The sequence below is a fragment of the Oryza sativa genome, chromosome 1 (genome assembly GCF_034140825.1).
Source record: "Oryza sativa Japonica Group chromosome 1, ASM3414082v1".
NCBI lineage: Eukaryota > Viridiplantae > Streptophyta > Magnoliopsida > Poales > Poaceae > Oryza > Oryza sativa.
In genome coordinates, this window is record NC_089035.1 from 10,512,563 (window position 1) to 10,525,973 (window position 13,411).

Sequence of the window (13,411 nt, forward strand, 5' to 3'; positions counted from 1 at the left end):
TTTCTAGTGCTTCCTAATCGCAGGATCTGAGCAGAATACTTGTATGTAAACTTAAGCGCAGTGCAATATTGTTATTTCAATGTAAACATGTGGTCTGAGGATACACACGTTCTTAACTGATTTTTTTTCTTTTTCATTTTCAAACATTGATTAAGTGAATTTTTGTTTTTTTTTCATTCAAAGTAAAATATTTGCTTTTTCTCGCAAATCATCTCGGCCATTACTGTTGTTCCTATTGTTGCTTGGGACATTCCTAACAGCAGTATTAGTATTGGCTGTTGATTTTGGTGGTGGTGCTTAATCATGATATAAATTTATGTCAGCTAATAGTTTCTAGATTCGTTGTATTTGGATATGTCACATCCAACCAAAATCCCTTATATTTAGTGACGGGGGAGTAAGTCCAAGTATATATAATACTAAATATAGACCATACTAATTAACCTATTAAAAAACAAATTAGGGTACTGAATACGTGTAACATATTTGATTTAATTTATATTTCATTGGCGCGCGTTGCACGCGTATGATTACTATATAAAAAAAATTCGTTTCATAGCGTCATCTACAAAATCTCATCCGTCGCCGTCTCCGCGCTCGCCTGGTAATCCGTCGTCCTCGCCGGGTCCCAGCCGGACAACGGCGGCGCCGGTGCCAACGCCGACGCTGACGCGCGCGCGCCCCTCGTCTTCTTCGCCGACTGCCGCCGTCGGCTGGACCCGCCCGTCGACGCGGCCTACTTCGGCAACTGCGTCGCCAAGGCGGCGGCCGCGCGCGACCGACCTGGCCCGGCCGACCCCCGGCGCGGCGTCCTGCATGCGCGCGCGCCACGCGATCCAGAGGGCCGTCGGCGTTCGTGGCGTTTGCTCCGGCAGCCGAGGTTCGTGGCGGCGTCCGCCTCGCCGCGGTTTCGGGCGTACGACGCGGCGGATTTTGGGCTGGGGCGCGCCAAATCCCAGCCAGGTACGAGCTCTGGCAACAACGAAGCACTACCAAAGCCGTAGATATGTCTCCATTGATTGAACACGTTCGACCATGAGATCGCAAACATCATGCTTGTTAGGAAATTATAGGCAAATAAACTATAAAAAACAATAGATCAATCATAGAAGATATGAAATTTAACGTGAAAAACCCTCCCAAATTAGAAGAGAAAAAAACCATTGAACGTGAAAAACCTTTCCAAAATAGAAGAGAAAAAAACCATTGACGTCAGCAATATATCTTCACTATATCAGGGTGAGATTACCACACTGAACGGCAGCTTACAAGATATATATACAAAGGTGAAACCCTAAAATATAACGATCACTTCTGCTCAGCCTCTAGCATCTACGGGCCTCCGCTTCGCTCTGGTAAAAGCTACATTTATTATGTATAAATGAATTTGGATCACAGCTCAACGGTGCTGTCACTCACCAGTAAAGAAGTTGCGACCTAAACGCCTCCATATGCTCCGGACGGAGCGTCGCCATCACCTGCACGCTCGCCTCCTTCCGCCCGGCGGTCATCGCCACCATGCCATTGGGCAAACTCTCCGACGCGAACTCCACCCGGCTCGGCGCGCCCCAGCCCAAATCCACCTCGTACACCTGAAACCGCGGCGACGCGGTCACGGCCACGAACCCGGGCTGCCGGACCAGCGCGGCGACGGCGTCGATCCACGCGTCGAACGCCTCCACCATCGGGTGCTCCAAGAACCCGTCGATCGCCTCCCGGATCGCCTCGCGCGCGTGCAGGACGCCGCGGTGGGCGTCGGCCAGGTCGCCGGCGGCCGCCCCGGCGACGCAGCACCGGACGCAGTTGCCGAAGTATGCCGCGTCGACCGGCGGATCCAGCCGCCGCCGGCAGTCGGCTGGGAATACGAGGTGCGCGCGGGCGCCGTCGTCCGGCTGGCGGGACGCCCTGGCCCGGACGACGGACGACCAGACGAGGGCCGCGACGGCGACGAACGTGGAGGGGAGCCGGCGGGGGCGGCGCTCTGTCCCGGGGCTCGCCGTGGTTGCCTCGTCGAGCTCCGCGATGCGGTTCTTGATGTGGCCGATGCGGTGGCTGTCCAGTTCTAGCGTGGTCACGACGTGACGTTCCCACGTTCGTCTCAAGAGATTTGCGGTGGGGATCTACATATTTGGATGAAGATTTAGTTGATCACGCCAAAAAATCACAGATTCTGATGAGCTTTTTTTGTCAAAAAAGAAATCACAAATTGCATTACCAGTGGTAGCTCCGGTGCCTTCTTACGGAGGATGCGCCGCGCCATGTCAGCGGCCATGGGGTGCACGATCGCCGACCGGTCAAACGCCGGCGCGGGGGGAGATGGCCGGCCGCGCGCCGCCGCCGACCACGCGTCCATGAACCGCCAGAAGCTCTGGCCGTCTGCCACGGCGTGGTGCACGGCCACGCCCACCGCGACGCCGCCCCCGCCCCCGCCGCCGACGAAGCGCGTCGCCTGCACGGCGAGCACCGGCGCGGGGAGCTCGGGGACCTCCAGGCTGGGCACGAGCCGCAAGAACGCCGGGACGTCGAGCCTCTCGGTGGGCGTCCGTGCCGGCGTGCCACCGTCGACCTCCACCTCCAGGAACGCGACCCCGTCGGCGACGGCGGACGGCGCGTGGTCGTGTCGTGGTGTTGCCACGTTCGCCTCAACCAATTCGCGGTGGGGAGCTACAAATTTTTACGGAAATTCAGTTGAACACGTTAAAAATCAGACGACTTGATGAATTTTCGTCGAAAATGCACGCGCGCACATACAAAAATGGAGATTACCAGTGGTAGCTCCGGTGTCACCTTCCGGAGGATGCGCCGCGCCACGTCAGCGGCCATGGGGTGCACGATCGCCGACCGGTCGAACACCGGCGCGGGGGGAGATGGCCGGCCGCGCGCCGCCGCCGACCACACGTCCATGAACCGCCAGAAGCTCAGGCCATCCGCCACGGCGTGGTGCACGGCCACACCGACCGCGACGCCGCCCCGGTCCCCGCCGCCGACGAACCGCGTCACCTGCACGGCGAGCACCGGCGCGGGGAGCTCGGGGGCCTCCAGGCTGGGCACGAGCCGCAAGAACGCCGGGACGTCGTGCCGCTTGGCGGCCGACAGCGCCCGCGCGTCGCCGTCGCTCTCCGCCTCCAGGAACGCGACCCCGTCCCCGACGGCGGACGGCGAGCAGTCGACGACGACGTCGCCAGTGGAGGGGACGTACGTGAGCTTCCCGGCGAGGGGGAAGAAGACCGCGACGGCGTCGGCGAGCGACGACCTTAGCGACTCGACGAGGGACGGGAAGTAGTCGTCGGCGCCACCGCCGCCGCCGTCGTCGTCGTAGAGGAAGAGGCGTTGGATCGGCGGCTGCGGCAAGAACCAGACGTCGAAGAGGGAGAGCGGGATCTGCTCGAGGTGCGGCGGCGAGCGGCGGAGGAGCGGGACGCGGATGGCGGCAACGACTCTCACCTCCGCACCGGAAGCCATTGATCCGATCAAGCTAGCTAGCTATACTAGCTAGTGACTGGCAAAGTGACAATGGTGGTTCATTGGTTCAAGTGTGTCGTGTAATCTTGTCGCATTGCCTGCCTCTCGATCTGTCTGTAGCCAGGATTATTTTGCAGTTGGGGTTTTGGCGTAGGCCATGGATCCAAACTTTCGTGGATGGAGAATATTGTCTCATATTGATGTATTAAATTAAATATTATAAAGCGAACAAATAGTTTAGAAAAAAAATTATGTAAATAATGTTGATGTATTTCTTCTGTTCTAAAATGTAAATATTTTTTTAGATGGGCACGGGAATTAAAAAAGTATATAGAAATAATTGGAGGGTTATGATTGGTGGAGAAAAAAAGTAGGTGAAGGGGAATGTTTGTGGTTGGTTAAGAGGAGAGGGCATTTGAAAAAAAAAAAAGTTTTATTTTGAGATAAGTTACTGTGATAGAAATAGCTACATTTTACAATAGAGGTAGTAGAAAGTTTTCGAAAGAACAGCATGGCACGAATAACCCATACTTCCATACCACAATGATAAGTTCTACTCCATATGGATTAGACAAGCACAAATGATGCTATGCCATTTGATGCGGGATATATTGATGAATATGTATGTTAAATATTATAAAAAGGTGGAAGGATACATGTTAAAATATTATGGAAATGATGTAGGATAATAAATTAACATGCTTACATGTTGAACTTTAAAATATAATTATGATTATGATATGATATGTATCCATGTTGAGTTATATAACTTTAGGAATAAATTAGTCATTTAGAATGCATAATTCTAAGCTAGTGACCGGGTACTGGCATACCAGAACAATTCAAATTAGAATAAAATTGTAGCGTGAAATATATATATATATCTCTCTCTCTTTTGCAACATCATGTGAAAGTTATGAAGTGTTTTACACCTCTAGCATTTGCACCATGTGTACAGTGTACACAACTAAATACCAAATATAAAATACAGGTTAGCCAGTTATGACAGCCAAATATCATCAAACAAAAAAAAAGATCACCATAGCTGCATCCATCACAAATTGGTTAATGAGAGATTTTGAACTCTGAATGTTAAGGTGCATAAACAGTCAGTACAGCCATTATTAACCTCGCCAGAAGTTTTAGGCCCATCATTATATGCCAGACAAACCATTACCTATATGATGAGATCAGATTAAAAAGCCCTAATTCTCATCGTGCTCATTTGCTCATTACATCTGCATTGCACCATCCAAGATCCATATCTGCATATCCATAGCTGATACAGCTCCATCGTGAAAACGTTTATTCCTCTACAAGGTTTTGCATGCTACTACTAATGCACTATACCTTTAGACATTCCCAGGTTACAATACCGAGTAAACAAGCTGCCTAACAAACATTACAATACTTGATATGTTGTATGATCCTGAAGGCCCTAGCCAAGCAATTCAAGCAGACTCGGCGAACCCAATCCTGTTTTTGCCAAAGTCGAAGACAGTGTGGTATGCAGCCATGAACACGTCTCCAAGAATCCTGCAAAAACGCAATGCAACAAGATGGGTCAGATAACGAGAAGCTAAACGTCAAACGGTCAAAGAACCTAACAACATGGAGCTCCCGCTTCTTGATGACAGTGTAATTTGTGTACCAGAGTGGGCCGCGTGGAGGTGGCACGTCGAACGCCATGAACCCGCTGATGCAAACAGTTTGACCTTGCTGCTCCAGCTTCACTACGTACTGCATAGTTGAAGAAGACGACGGTGAGATTTAGAAAAGCATGAGTATAGCTTAAGAGGATGGGCCAAGTGTGTCACTGAGGGAGCCACCTGCTCTGGTGTCAAGGTGAAGGTCTTGTTTGCTATGGTGAATGAAAGGTTCGGCATGTTTGAGATCTCATCGCAGTCGACTGCCGATTCGCCATTGGGGCTTGGGAGACGCTCGCAGAGCTTCGGTAAATTGGGATTGGAATGTTATGCTTTGCAATCAGGAAAGGCTGGTGCGACATAGCAAAGGACGTAATGATCACTACTTACCTGGTCAGCATATTGCAAAATGAGCTCCCTTGTTTGGTTATGTCGGAGCTGATTCTGTATCCAGACAACAGCCATCTCGCAAGCAGTGCAGGAAAGATCTGAGCCCACCTTTTCTTTATCAACAACAGACTCTATATTGTTTCTACATATTCATTCGTGAAACAAGTCTGTCATGGAAAGGGAACAAAAAGGAGGAACATAGATATATTAAGATGGCAATTAAAATGTCATGTATGTGTTGTGCTGACCTGACAGAACGAGTACCATCAAATGCACAGAGACCAATCTGAGAGCACAGTTTCATGGGGCTTGCCTGCTCAGTCACAAAATTATTTTATATTTGGTCAGAGAATCCAAGATCAATGAAAAAAATGAAGCATCACAAGAAAAATTCAATCCAATGTTCAGACAAGTGGCAAACCTGTGCTATGAGCATCTCGAGGATCATGTCCCCGTAGTCCCGCACAACTTGTTTGCATTCCATACTAACAATTCCCTCAGCTCCAATTGCGTGATTAATTTGAGCAACAATAGTCTGACAGCAGTAGAAAAGGCAAATATGTAAGCTGTACTGTGATTGCAAAACATTTTTCAAATGCACATTCCATCAATCAGGATGTATTTTACGTTCCTAGATGAGAAACTGCAAAGTACCACTTTTTTTGTGTGTTAATTTGTGTTAACTTCTAGTACCACACTAAAGGACCATAACATTAGTTAGAGATTGAAGGTTACATACTGTTGGGCCACCGAGCAATGAAGTCCCTGAATCCGCAATAGCGGCGCAACCACCAGAACAGAACCCAGTTGAGTAGTCATCAATAAGAAGATCCCCCATCTCAAACTGCCAGTAGCCTTTGCGGGTAACAGGAACATATGTATGGCTCCCCTTGTAATGATTTGGGTCTACACCACCAAAGATTAACTCACCCCCTGTCGGTGCATCAGGATCGCGGTTGAGCCAGAAGGAGAATACATCCTTCTCGATCAGTTGCTGCTCTTTCATTCCCTGCCTGTTTTTCCCCATATCACATAGAACAGTGTTAAAACATAATCATCACTTAGGTAGTGACATAATCACAATTTATAAAATGGTCTGAGTAGGTACCAAATTGGAGGGGCTCCTCCCACAGAGATCTCCGGAAATCCAAGTCCAAGAATTCCATCAAACTTCCCGATGATGAAAGTAAGGCTCGGTTCCCTGGTTGTCTCAATGAACATCTGAAAGAAAAATGGACCTGCAGCATCAACAATGATGCATCTAAATGTTTTACTGAGACAATAGTGCGATAAGTCACCTGATTTTTCACAGCAAGATCCCCAACTAGCACGCTATCCTCACTGAAGAAACCAGCAATTGATCCAGACCCATAGGAAATGCTGCAAGATTCTCCTGAAAATAAAAATCCCAATAACAGTATAAGGGTCTTAATAGACATTGGTTTTACTTGCCAAAAGGATCTACAATATTGAGATGCCACTGGATCTATCATACCATTCTTTTTGTAACTGCTCGACCCTTTTGACTTGTACCTGTGGTGTAAGTAGCATGCTATCTGGAAAGCATAGACATCAAAACATCAAACATTCTTCCTTACAAAAATACAGTCATTTTCTACTGTATACGTGCACAATAGTTTCATAAGTCTGTTAGGTGATGAACCTACCGAAAAATAACATTTCACTGATGGAACCCACAAGTTGGAGCTTCCAGTGTCGAATATCACAGTGAAGTTCTGTGGTGGAGTGCCGATGCCGATCTCTCCAAAGTACTGCGTGTCCAGGTAGTTGTCCAAAGGAACTATGTCATCACCTAAACCGTCGGCTCTCAGACGATGGCTTTCCTCCCTTGCCAATTTTGCACCGTCCAAGGTCTTCTTGTCCAATCTCTTCTTATTCAGGCTAATTCTCAGCAATCCATCAGGAGAAGCATGAAGCAGAACTGCGCATGACAGAATCCACAAGCAAGTGACCAGGCAAAGATGGTTCCGTCCCATCGTGCTTGAACCACCTAAGGTATAAAAGCTAATTAATCAGCAGAATACGGGAAAATAGACAACAAATTATCCTATGATAGGTTATCATTTGGAAAATATAGACAACAAATTAAAAGGAAGAGCGCATGGATATCTTGAAATTGTAAACCGGTATCATTAAGAAGGGTTCATCACGTTGAGCTGTTTGACTTCCAGTGTCGAATATATGCTATTATGGCAGGAAATTCAGAAATTGGACATAGATATTTAATTGACATGTAAAAATGGAGCCATGGAGTTGAAGTTCCATCATCCTTGGACAAATATCAAGAAAGGCACCAAAGTTCACAAGAACAAAGAGAGTGAGAATCAAAGAACTGATATACCAATATGTCAAGGTTAAGGCTCATACTGAGGCATCACAGTAGAGATAATTATGCACCACAGAGTGATAGGATCCCAAATAACTTAACTGCAGAGTTGATTGCAAGTAATTTAAGAAGCTAAGAGGAACCTGGACTCATACCTTTCTTGCGCAGACAGTTAGCTGCTTCCCTGGTCCGGAGAGGAGGGGAAAGAAGCCGGTGAAGAACTCGAGGGGAAAGAGTGGCCCTCTCTCAGTGGTAGGAGTAATAGGACATGAAGATGAGACGATTCATAAAAGCGTTGTTCGCATGGCTCTGTCCAGTCCAGAAGAAACCACCCGAAGATATTTGTTTAGACTTAAGAGCACACCGACCTGCTACTACTAGTACTCTTCGAGTTCGACTGACATGTGGGCTCAAATGCAATCTGCCCTACATGTCAATGACAAGAATTTCAAGTACAGAGAAGATTAAAAGAAATGGCCATTGTTGATTGTTTAGATTAGAGGCAGAAAAAGACGTGCTTAGACAAGGATGCCAAGGAAAACTTTTTTTAAGTAGGGTGTCGCAAGATTTGAGAAAGCAGCACTGCAGGTAAGGTGTTCACTGACTTGGTGATACATACTGTACGTTGTTGATGGCTTAGGCGAGGCAATACTACCTCCGTCCGATTTTAGATTCGGCGCTTTATATGTGACTTATGTTTTTTTTCAACAAATTCTCAAATAAAACGGACGATCAAAGTTGGGTACGAAAAATCATGGTTACACTTAAAATGAGATAGAGGGAGTTTTATATTTTTTGCAATAACTTGAGTGGCTGGCAACTGAACGGATAAGCCAAGGAAGAATATCATATCCACCCGTTGTTTTCAGAATATTTTCTTGTTTATGACATCAAAATTCAGGCGAAGGGAAACTCCAAAGACAGCAAATCCAGGAGACATGTTTTAGTATTATTATTTAAATTGTCCTTACTAAATCTTTCACCTCATCTAATGGTGTGGATAATCTAATTTAAAGCGGTTTTTTTTTTCTTAAGGACCTTGAGGGTTACAGGGTGCTTACTTTGGTGCGAGCGAACCGTGGAAAGGCCAAGCACGAGACGGCCATCGCCCACCGGACAGGTCCTTCTCTTCCGCCGCCTGGTCGCCTGCTCGCCGGAGAGCAGACTGCTCCAGCCGGCGACGACCCGCCGGCAGATGAAAAGCAATTTCATACACATCAGAATTTTTTTCATCAGCCCACGGCAAACTTATCTGAATCGAGTTAATATATAGTGACTGACCCTAACTGCGAGAAAGCAACAAAGCCGTCACCAAGAAACACATGCCACAAAAGAGAAGCCATCAATTCCCTTGTCCCCAGCTCTAATCTCTACATGAGGTAGGGGCTCCAGGCTTCAAAATGTTTCACAGCTCCAGGCCCTCCTAATCTCTCTGAAGATGATTCACCACAATTCCATTGCCATTTGACGATATCATCGGTAGCCAGCATTCAATTCAATCTACAGCGGCGGCAATTCTCCTTGGATTCAGATTATTGTTGTTCTTACATTACAGCTTGAAAATGAGGGTAAGGGGGAAGACATGCCAGTGCATTATTGTGACGGACGGATTGCAAATACAACACTTCTGTCAGTTTCTGAAAGTACACTACATGAACTGGCAACGCCATTGGCGGGCTAAATCTAGATCACACCGCAGCGCTGGCTGTCACGGCGATCCACATCTAAGTAGTCGGCCACAACATAACTTCCAACAGAGTGCTGGTTGGCTGCAATGTTCATCAGGCCATCGTTTCCTGCTGCAACCATAGAACATAAAAAATTAGATCGCATTATAGCTTTGCCTCAAAATTATGTCAGAATGAAATATTAGAATAGTAGCCCCAGATACACAACATGTGAAGAAGAAAACCCATACAATCCATAGACTGTTTACCAACAAAATTAAGGAACATTTGGCACCCTGATGACAAAATACAGATTTCATTCATGAAAAAAGACTAGCTGGACCAAGCTACACCAAAGTTTGGCTGCTTTCAATTATGTGCAATACAAAATAAAAGAAAAATTCCATCCCTTATTACCTAGTACTACATAAAGCCAATAAAAGTAGAAAATGCATCTTCTCTGGTTTCCTCTAGAACAATTTAGCATAATTAATAAACAGTTTGTTGGGCAAGCCAATATATTCAGGCGATTAACCTAGAAATGCTGATTGCATACTTTCTTAAACAAAAATCAGGTGATAAGTTAAGGACCAGATGATTTTCAGGTTTGAATGTGAAACTTAATACTTTAAACCTTTCTAGTGAGGGAACCTTCCACAAACAAAATGCACAATAACACAGAATTTTGCTTCTAGGCACAGCTCCCTATCTTACAGGTACTAGCAAAGTTACCGGTGTAGCAAATGAACAACTGTCCTAACTTGAGTAGAACACAGGGTCTCACAAAGGTCTTAAACAGTGAATCAGAATCATTGCATATGCTTTGGAGTGCTACAATGCTTTTTTCGCTAATTTCCAGTAACAAGACTACAAACAGAGGTTATGCACACAGAGAACAATATCCAAATACAATAACTGTTCCTTATGAATAAATATAATCCTCCTTAAGTACAATGTGCACTAATCAAAAGCAAGAACCAGCAATAATAATTCACAAAAAGCTGTTTTTGAATTTCAAAACAGAAAGATATTATGACATCATGACCAACATTTTAGTCCCAGTATAAATGCCCAATGTAGTAAGCATTACTAGCATTCATCGTAAATTTTTTATTTCGATGATGTAAACACCTCATGCCATATGAGAACTAAGTTTCTATACAATCAGGAGTATAATAAGGCTAATGCAGAAATGGAATCATTCATTCGGAGTAGTACAACTAAACACGATCAGTTCTAGAATTTTAAATCAGTTGTATTTTCTATAAGATAGTTAATATCAATTGTTCTCTTGATTACATCAACACCTCTTAAAAAGTCAAAATGTCCAGTTCATTTTGATTCTGCAAACATTACACTAACAGGTAAAAACATACTTATGCAGTTATGCTGCTCAAAGAAATCTAGTAAGCACTATGTACTTCCAAGTAAATATGTTTAAAATGGCTTAAAATGATTTTTACTTGACACTTCATAGTACTACAGCACCTCTTTTGCCTGTTTTGATCTACCAGAATGCTAACACATAATTATTTTTTTAAAAAAATGTGGCTTCAACCATGCATAGAACAATTTTGACAAACTTTTCCACATTCTATGGACATAAAGCAAAGATTCGTACTGCATACCATCGGAATGTTCACAATCCATACATAGATAAACCCATGCTACTGTAGATCACCATATACTTGCATAAGATCAATTATTGATGAGAAAATCTAGTGAAGTTTAGTGTCAATGAAACCTTAGTAAATTCTAAATTATTATGACTATGGAACAATCCGTAAAACTTTATGTGTGGGCATTTGACAAAACATGGATGAACGAAAAAGAAAGTGACTTTCTTGCAACAGATTGTCTTGACTCTTTACCACCAAACCCAAATCTATTCAGAAATATATGGTTAGAACCTGAAGCTTATTTGGGATGTTCATCAGAAGTAACCAATGCCTAAGAATGTAAATGGATTGTAAAGACATGTCTTCTCAAAAGCAACTATATCGAGTAACCAAATTACCAGTGGATAAAACAACCATGGAGTTGTAATGGCATCTATCAAATTCTACACTAGTCAGGGCAACCATCAATGGATAACCAGAGTAAGCAAACAAAGAAAACGAAATAATTAAAGCGAATGCAACTTTAGCGAGATGGTACCTTCTGCGAAGGCCGCAACTTGCTGCTGGTGAATCCATCAGCAACAAGCTTATTGACAGCATCCCTCAGCTTCTCATAATCCTCCGTTACATTGTAAACTTGGTGTGAGATCCTAACATACCCTGTGACTGCATCACCATTCTTATCCTTTGCCATTTCTTGAGCTTCTACTCTTCTCGAATTGTAGTATATTGGCACCTCCACCATAAAATCCTTCCTCAACATTGTTCTCATTCTCATCACATCATCATCACTTTCAACACCAAGGCAACCGGGAAGACCAACCATAACCATGCTACCGCACAGCTCTGGTGGTGTGCCAAGAAAAGTCCCCCATGCCTCAGCAAGCATCTTACCCATCTCGATCACTTTTTCATGGTTACGGCTCCTTATTCCCTCGATGCCACCTTCAAATCGGTTAACAAAATCAATAGATTCAGGCACTACAAGCTGTGCACTGTAATCCCTTGTCCCAATCCATCCACTCTCCATGGGAAGCCCATTGCCGTACTCGTGCGACACCACAGGATGGTGGAGCTGGGAGGCTATCGGATCATCCTTTCGGGTGTGCAAGAAAGCCACGGCAGGCGGGCAGAAGAACCACTTGTGGAGATTGCTGGTGTAAAAATCGGCCCCAATATCGCGCACATCAACAGGGACCTGCCCAATGGAGTGCGCGGCATCTATAAACACCTTATCGACACCCTCTTCTCGGCAGATGGCAACGAGCTCCTTCACCGGGATGACAACGCTAGGCATGGAGGTGATGTGGTCGATGACCGCGAGGCGGACCTTGCGCCCCCCGGCCTTGGCCACATCGAGCGCGGCGCGGAACTCGGCGATGATGGCGTCCGCGGACGCGACGGGGAACGGGAGCGGCACCTCGACGACGGTGGCCCCGGCGCGGGCGACGTAGGCGTGGATGGACTTCTTGACGGCGCCGTACGCGTAGTGGAGCATGAGCACGGCGTCCCCGCGGGAGAACCTCCCCTCGGCGAAGCTCCACGCGGCGTGCTGCAGCACGATGGCGGCGGCGGTGGTGGCGTTGTCGACGAGGGAGACCTCGGCGACGTCCCCGGCGTTGACGAGGCCCGCGACGGCAGCCCGCGAGCGGCGGAGCCCCGGCTGGAGGGCGTGGAAGTAGAAGTCGTCGGGCTGGGCGATGAAGAGGCGCTGCCACCGCGCCTGCGCGTCGAGGAGGGAGGACGGGCAGCACCCGAAGCTGCCGTTGTTGACGCGCGCCACCCCGGCCTCGTGGTGCTCGAACTCCGCCCGGATCTGCGCCGCCGAGATCACCGACCTCGGCCGCTTCGCCGGCGGCGGGCGCGGCGCCGGCCCGTTGCCGTTCCCCTTCCCGTTCCCGTACCCGTTCTCGGCCGCCCCCGCCGCCGCCGCCGCCGCCGCGTCGTCATCCGGCGGGATCGACGCCATCGCTCGCCGCGCCGCCGCGTTAGGGTTGGTTGGTTGGTTTGGTTGGATTGGATTGGAGAGGTGGTGGAGGTGGAGATTTGGGGAGAGGAGAGAAGTGAATTTGCGGATTGGGAATGGGGGCTTCTCGCGTCGCGAGCCGTGTCGAGTTCGAGTTCGAACCGCGCCGGCCGAGGCGAGGACCGGACCGGTCTCGGTCGGGCCGGTCGCTCTCACCTCCGCCGCGCGCGGGCGCGCTTGTTGTTTTAACGTGTGGTTCCGGCGCTGCTGCTTACGTGGACGGGGGTGGGCCCGCCTGGGCAGTGACTGGGGCT

General features: G+C 47.4%; 4 protein-coding genes across 5 annotated transcripts; all 4 read right to left on the reverse strand.

Annotated features, from left to right (window-relative positions):
- Window positions 1-1,190: 1,190 nt before the first annotated feature.
- On the reverse strand, window positions 1,191-2,914 carry LOC9268204 (anthocyanin 5-aromatic acyltransferase). Its single transcript, XM_066308681.1, has 3 exons — window positions 2,767-2,914; window positions 2,216-2,664; window positions 1,191-2,120 (listed from the first exon to the last, which is right to left on the reverse strand). Exons 2-3 carry the CDS (start codon window positions 2,351-2,353, stop codon window positions 1,416-1,418), a joined length of 843 nt encoding a protein of 280 aa, XP_066164778.1. The 5' UTR covers window positions 2,354-2,664; window positions 2,767-2,914; the 3' UTR covers window positions 1,191-1,415.
- Window positions 2,698-3,462, reverse strand: LOC136355189 (phenolic glucoside malonyltransferase 2-like). Its single transcript, XM_066307500.1, has one exon. It carries the CDS (start codon window positions 3,460-3,462, stop codon window positions 2,698-2,700), a length of 765 nt encoding a protein of 254 aa, XP_066163597.1.
- Window positions 3,463-4,506: 1,044 nt separating this feature from the next.
- Window positions 4,507-8,150, reverse strand: LOC4325154 (aspartic proteinase-like). Its single transcript, NM_001428200.1, has 12 exons — window positions 8,001-8,150; window positions 7,166-7,509; window positions 6,994-7,054; window positions 6,797-6,891; window positions 6,607-6,719; window positions 6,238-6,511; window positions 5,920-6,033; window positions 5,747-5,811; window positions 5,499-5,640; window positions 5,292-5,411; window positions 5,114-5,202; window positions 4,507-4,998 (listed from the first exon to the last, which is right to left on the reverse strand). The coding sequence occupies exons 2-12, from the start codon at window positions 7,493-7,495 to the stop codon at window positions 4,914-4,916; spliced, it is 1,488 nt and encodes a 495-aa protein (NP_001415129.1). The 5' UTR covers window positions 7,496-7,509; window positions 8,001-8,150; the 3' UTR covers window positions 4,507-4,913.
- Window positions 8,151-9,071: 921 nt separating this feature from the next.
- Window positions 9,072-13,411, reverse strand: LOC4325155 (putative L-cysteine desulfhydrase 1). Of its 2 annotated transcripts, none has more exons than NM_001428198.1 (2): window positions 11,670-13,411; window positions 9,072-9,641 (listed from the first exon to the last, which is right to left on the reverse strand). In NM_001428198.1, the coding sequence occupies exons 1-2, from the start codon at window positions 13,098-13,100 to the stop codon at window positions 9,627-9,629; spliced, it is 1,446 nt and encodes a 481-aa protein (NP_001415127.1). In that variant the 5' UTR covers window positions 13,101-13,411; the 3' UTR covers window positions 9,072-9,626. The 2 variants fall into 2 exon arrangements, with proteins under 2 accessions (NP_001415127.1, NP_001415128.1); NM_001428199.1 differs by having other exon boundaries at window positions 9,072-9,644.

What these genes read in the sequence shown, in the direction of transcription:
- LOC9268204 (XM_066308681.1), bottom strand. Translation starts at nt 2,353, where the DNA reads ATGGACGCGTGGTCGGCGGCGGCGCGCGGCCGGCCATCTCCCCCCGCG. An exon ending in AGGCACCGGAGCTACCACTG is followed by an intron (nt 2,121 to 2,215) that starts GTAATGCAATTT and finishes CCAAATATGTAG; the next exon opens with ATCCCCACCGCAAATCTCTT.
- LOC136355189 (XM_066307500.1), bottom strand. Translation starts at nt 3,462, where the DNA reads ATGGCTTCCGGTGCGGAGGTGAGAGTCGTTGCCGCCATCCGCGTCCCG.
- LOC4325154 (NM_001428200.1), bottom strand. Translation starts at nt 7,495, where the DNA reads ATGGGACGGAACCATCTTTGCCTGGTCACTTGCTTGTGGATTCTGTCA. An exon ending in TCACCTTGACACCAGAGCAG is followed by an intron (nt 5,203 to 5,291) that starts GTGGCTCCCTCA and finishes TCAACTATGCAG; the next exon opens with TACGTAGTGAAGCTGGAGCA. An exon ending in CCTCCACGCGGCCCACTCTG is followed by an intron (nt 4,999 to 5,113) that starts GTACACAAATTA and finishes GCGTTTTTGCAG; the next exon opens with GATTCTTGGAGACGTGTTCA.
- LOC4325155 (NM_001428199.1), bottom strand. Translation starts at nt 13,100, where the DNA reads ATGGCGTCGATCCCGCCGGATGACGACGCGGCGGCGGCGGCGGCGGCG.